This window comes from Otolemur garnettii, unplaced genomic scaffold, assembly GCF_000181295.1.
Source record: "Otolemur garnettii isolate 467f Iridium unplaced genomic scaffold, OtoGar3 scaffold00138, whole genome shotgun sequence".
Taxonomy (NCBI): domain Eukaryota; kingdom Metazoa; phylum Chordata; class Mammalia; order Primates; family Galagidae; genus Otolemur; species Otolemur garnettii.
In genome coordinates, this window is record NW_003852533.1 from 4,271,961 (window position 1) to 4,277,166 (window position 5,206).

General features: G+C 52.5%; 1 protein-coding gene across 1 annotated transcript in view; it reads left to right on the plus strand.

Annotated features, from left to right (window-relative positions):
- The first annotated feature begins 4,862 nt into the window (after nt 1-4,862).
- The window catches only part of IRAK3 (interleukin 1 receptor associated kinase 3), a 53,183-nt gene continuing 52,839 nt past the window's right edge, over nt 4,863-5,206 (plus strand). The window contains exon 1 of the mRNA XM_003798550.3: nt 4,863-5,126. Coding sequence (XP_003798598.1) covers nt 4,994-5,126 — 133 coding nt within the window. The 5' untranslated portion in view covers nt 4,863-4,993. The remainder of the gene's footprint in view (nt 5,127-5,206) is intronic.

The following is a 5,206-nucleotide window of genomic DNA, read 5'->3' on the forward strand; positions in this document are numbered from 1 at the left end:
CCAGCTCGCTTTGGAAGTGCTCAAGACTTTCCCTTCGTTCTTCCTAAATAAAATTTCTCTTTGCTTTCTACCCACACCGCCTGTGCCACTCCTGTCTCATTTTCAGTTTCCACTCGCTTTTGGTTACCGCAGGCCTCAGTTGAACTTTCTAGCTCGGCCGAGTAATGGAACCAGCTCAACTTGGTTTGGGGAACTGGGACCCCCACGCCCAACAAAAGGGAAATTTGTCCCATATAATTATGAATCCACAAGCAGGACAGACTTCAGGCATAGAGGAATGATCAGCTACTGGTGTTATCAAAAACTTGATTCTTCCTCTCCCTAAACCATTCCCAGAGCCTGTTTCATTTTAATAATATTGATTTCCACTTCTTCGTAAAATGGTTCTTAGAGATGGCCAGAGCTGCTACATTTTTTTAAAGACAAAGTCTCACTCTGTCGCCCTGGGTAGAGTGCTGCGGCATCATAACTCACAGCAACCTCAAACTCCTGGGCTCAAGTGATCCCCCTGCCTCAACCTCCCAAGTAGCTGGGACTACAGGTGCCTGCCATGATACCTGGCTAGCTTTTAATTTTAGGAGAGATGGGTCTCCCTCTTGCTCAGGCTGGTCTCCAACTCCTGAGCTCAAGGGATCCTCCTGCCACAACCTCCCAGAGTGTTGGGATTACAGGCGTGAGCTACTGCACTCAGCCCCTATTCAGTTATTAAGAGAGAGATCTGAATGAGATATGATTCTCCCGAGTGACATCGCAGCCCAAATCTGAGCATGGACCACTGAAGTGTTGAATATGGAGGTCAGAGTAGACCTTAGCCATGTAGAAGGGAAGAGCAGGTGTGAAGCCTCCACTACAAAGCTGTTCCTGCTGTGTTCAAGCACCAGCAAGGAGAGAGTGTGGCTACAGCTGAGTGAACAGGAAACAAGATCAGAGGGTGAAGGAGTGGAGTGGGCAGGGCAGGTAGAATATAGATCATGTAGAGCTTGACTTTTATTAACTGAGATGAGAAGACATTGCTGGCTTCTAAACAGAAGATAAAGGAGTTGGTTTGGCTGCACTGTTGAGAAAGGCTGCAGGAAGCAAGTATGGAAGCTACTTTTAGGGAGGAGGTTGCTATAATAATCCAGACAAGGTGTGATAGTGGCTCAAACCTGAATGGCAGCAGTGAAGGGGGGAAAATCATTCAGACTTTAGAAATATTTTAACCAGATTCAACAAGATTTGCAGGTGGACTGAGAAACAGAGGAGTCAAGAATGACTGTATTTTTTTATTTTTTTAATTCAAGCTTCTAGGATGGAGTTGCTGTTAACCTAGAGAGGAGGAACTATGGAAAGAGCAGGCTCAGGAGCCATGATCAAAAATTCAATTTGGGGGCTGGGCGCAGTAGCTCACACCTGTAATCCTAGCACTCTGGGAGGCCGAGGCAGGTGGATTGCCTAAGCTTGCAGGTTCAAGACCAGCCTGAGTCAGAGCAAGACCTCATCTCTAAAAATAGCCAGGGGTGGGCGGCGTCTGTGGCTCAGTGAGTAGGGCACCAGCCCCATATACCAAGGGTGGCAGGTTCAAACCCGGCCCCGGACAAACTGCAACAAAAAATAGCCAGTGTTGTGGCAGGCGCCTGTAGTCCCAGCTAGTCAGGAGGCTGAGCAAGAGAATCACCTAAGTCCAGGAGTTGGAGGTTGCTATGAGCTGTGATGCCCCGGCACTCTACCCAGGGCAACAGTATAGTGAGACTCTGCCTCAAAAAAAAAAAAAAAATAGCCAGGGGTTGTGGTGGGCGCCTGTAGTCCCAGCTACTTGGGAGGCTGAGGCAAGAGAATCTCTTGAGCACAAGAATTTGAAGTGGCTGTAAGCTAAGACAGCACAGCACTCTACTGAGGGTGACAAAGTGAGACTCTGTCTCAAAAGAAAAAAAATTCAATTTGGACATGACTCTGGAATTCAAGAAAGAGGTCTTGGCTAGACATGTAAATTGGACAGTCTGTGGATATAGATCATCTTTAAAATCTTGACTAATTTAGAACACCAAGGCAGCAGTTGCAGATGAAGAACCTTTAATGGAGTTCTGGAGCACTCAAACATGAAGAATTCAGGGAGAAGGCAAGGATAGGGATTCAAGGAGTGAGCAGTGAGGTGAGTGGAAACATAAGAGAATCAGTTTCCTAGAAGTCACCTGAAGACAGTGCCCAAGAAAGGGGGTGCGATGAATCCTGCCAAGCAGCCACCAATGGGCCAAGTAAGGTGAAGAGTGAACATTGACTGCTTTATTTTTCAATGACAAGGACGTGGATGACCTTGAAGAGAGCAGTTTTAATGGAGTAAGGTGGGAGAGGTGGCTGTCATTAAGAGTGGGGTTAGGAAAAACTGGGAACAGTGCGAACATTCAGCTCTTTACTACAAAGGGGAGCAAAGAATTGGATTAGTAGATGTGAGGGGGAAGTAGCATAAAACAATTTTTGCCTGTTTTAAGATGGAAGGAATTATGTGCTATTTGTATGGTAGTGGAACTGAGCCAGTGAAGAGTGAAGAGCAGAGAAAACAGGTGCCCTTGATGCCTTTGACTAGCAGGCAGGGGAGAGGATCCCGAACACAGGGAATGGGTGAGAATTAGAGGGGAGCCCAGACAGTTGATCTATGGAAAAGGGGAAAAGCGTGTGTGTTGCAGGTGCTAGCAGACCGGTGATGTGGTCGTAACATTCTGTGAAATTTTTTTTTCCTGATACATCAGTATTCTCAATAAATATTCTCAAGGTCATCAGCAAAGCTCGAGGATGGGGGAAGTGATGGGAGTTAAGAAGAGAAAGCATAACAGTTTTCAAGGAGACAGAAGAATTAATGGACTAAAGGTGTATAGTAAGCTCACTAGACAGTGAAAGTTCTGGCGTTGATTTTATGGTGAGCCCAGTGTCCAGGATTTGGGTGCCCCCCCCCTCCACCAGCTACACTCAGGTGCATGGGCACAGATCCCCAAATTGGAAAACTGGATTTAATCAGGGTGACAGATTTGCCACAAGAGCTGAGCAAAGTGAGAGAGGAGCACACACCAGGGGGTGAGTGTAATAATTGTGGGCTTTGAGGACCGGGAGAAAAGCCAGGCAACCACGGGGTGGAGCCAGAGAGGAGGCGTCAAGATCTTGGATTAGCTATCCTGGTGCGGGGAAAGGATTGTGGGGTCAGTGCGCTACAGGGCATGTGCTACAGGGAGGAGGTGCAGTCAGACAGTAGATTCATGAAATGGAAATTATGGATAGGACGCAGTTACTGGTGGTGACACGTTCTGGGGGAGATAGTGGGAGTGACTGCCTGGGTGGAGCAGGACACGGCGCCCCTGGACGCGAGGAGACCAGCAACAGAGGGGCAGGCCGGTTTCCAACATCATCTGTTCTACACAGGTTTTCAGTGACCAAGAACTAAGACAGCACGAGCACTGGAGAGTGACACTGAGCCCGAGCCGGGAGAGTCTAAAAATGAGGAGGAGGAGTTGAGGTGGGGAGAACAGTGGGTGACTGGAGACGGCAGCAGTGAAGAGTGTGAGCGACCTGACCGTACGACATCAGGAACTTAGAGGCAGTTTGGGCCTGGTCTGATAACTGCAGGCGCTGAGGATGCAGATTTCACGTGATCCAGCGCTCACATAAGATCTGGACTTGATGGTAAACTGAAAGCTCCAGCACAGCGGGCCTCCCTGACCGCTCTCCTCTGCCGGGCGGCTCTCCTGGCTCCGCTGTGTATCCCCACCCAGGATACAAAGGAAGATCTGGCAGATACTGGGGGGGGGGCGGGTATCTCTCTTCTGGTGCTCAGCACACTCAGGGGTGCCCTTGGACATGCTGGGCTTGGTACTCGTGTACAGACTGGCGATAAATCTCAGTCATTTCAAAAAGAGATATCAACATTTGTGCCCCAAAAGCGTTGGCTTTACCGATTTTCAGATTTTTCAATTTCAGAATATTATGGGGGTTCACCCATTTGGGGCACATACTTTGCTTTTCTACAGAGTCCGGCTATAGTAGGGTGCCCTTCACTCAGACAGTGTAGTGTGTGTACACCATGGCGATCTAGTACCCCCCGACCTGGATGGAACTGGAGACCACTCTGGTAAGCGAAGGAGGAAGAGAATGGAAACGCGAACACCCCAAGTCCTGGACGCTGATGGGGAACTAACCGACCACCACGCACGCGCACCCGAGGAAGTAAAACTTCGCGCAAAGCCGGCAGGCGAGATGGGGAGGGAGGGGGATGGGTCGCTAACGGCAGGTGCGCTCCACGGGACAGCGCGCCGGCCCCTCCGGTCTCTGGGGCTGAGATTTTTCTCTCCACTTGTGTCAGTGCCTTTTGTAACATGTCCACGGTGGGAAATTAATGCATAAAGATTTCAAAACAATTTTACTAAACTCCGTGTTGAAAGGCAAAGGAAGATCTTGCAAACGGCGTTTTGAGGAAGGAAGACAAGGTCGAGCACGCGTCGACAGAGGAGCGGACAGCTGCCCGGAGGGGCCGCCCCGGGGAGGAAATGAGCGTCACTTCGTTCCGATCCAGTGTGTCGCCACCTGCGCGCACGGCCACCCCTTTCCAAACTCGGCCGCGAGCGACCCAGAACGTCTGCGGGGGTCGTACTCGGTTGCGCGAGCTCCGAGAGTTCATTTCTGTGCTTGAGTTTTCCGGATCTTCGCCCACGTCCCTCGGTGCACCCGTATCTCTTTGCAGACGGGTGCGGTGAGACACGTTTGGAGGGAGCGAGGCGGGCTCCGCGGCCGCGTCCCAAACCCCGAGGCGCGAGGACCGTCTGGGCAGGAAGCCCGAGCGGGGGCGGCCCCGGCCACTCTGCGTCACCGGCGCCGCCCCTTCCCGGCCCCGGCGCTCCGAGGTCCGGGCGGCGGCGACTCCGGGTGTGTGACGGGCCCTCGCGGGCTCCGAGGCCGGGACGCGCTCCGGGCCACCCGCCAGGTCCCCGGGCCGCGTCCCCTACCACAACCGTGGTCTCCGGGCCGCGCCATGGCGGGGAGAGGCGGGGCCCGCGCCAGGCTCACGTCCCACACGCTTCTGTTCGACCTGCCGCCCGCGCTGCTGGGCGAGCTTTGCGGGATCCTGGACGCCAGCTACGGCGTGATGGGCTGGCGCGGCCTGGGTGAGTGCGGGGCGCTGGGGTGAGTGCGGGGCTCCGGGGTGAGTGCAGGGTGAGTGCGGGGCTCCGGGGTGAGTGCGGGG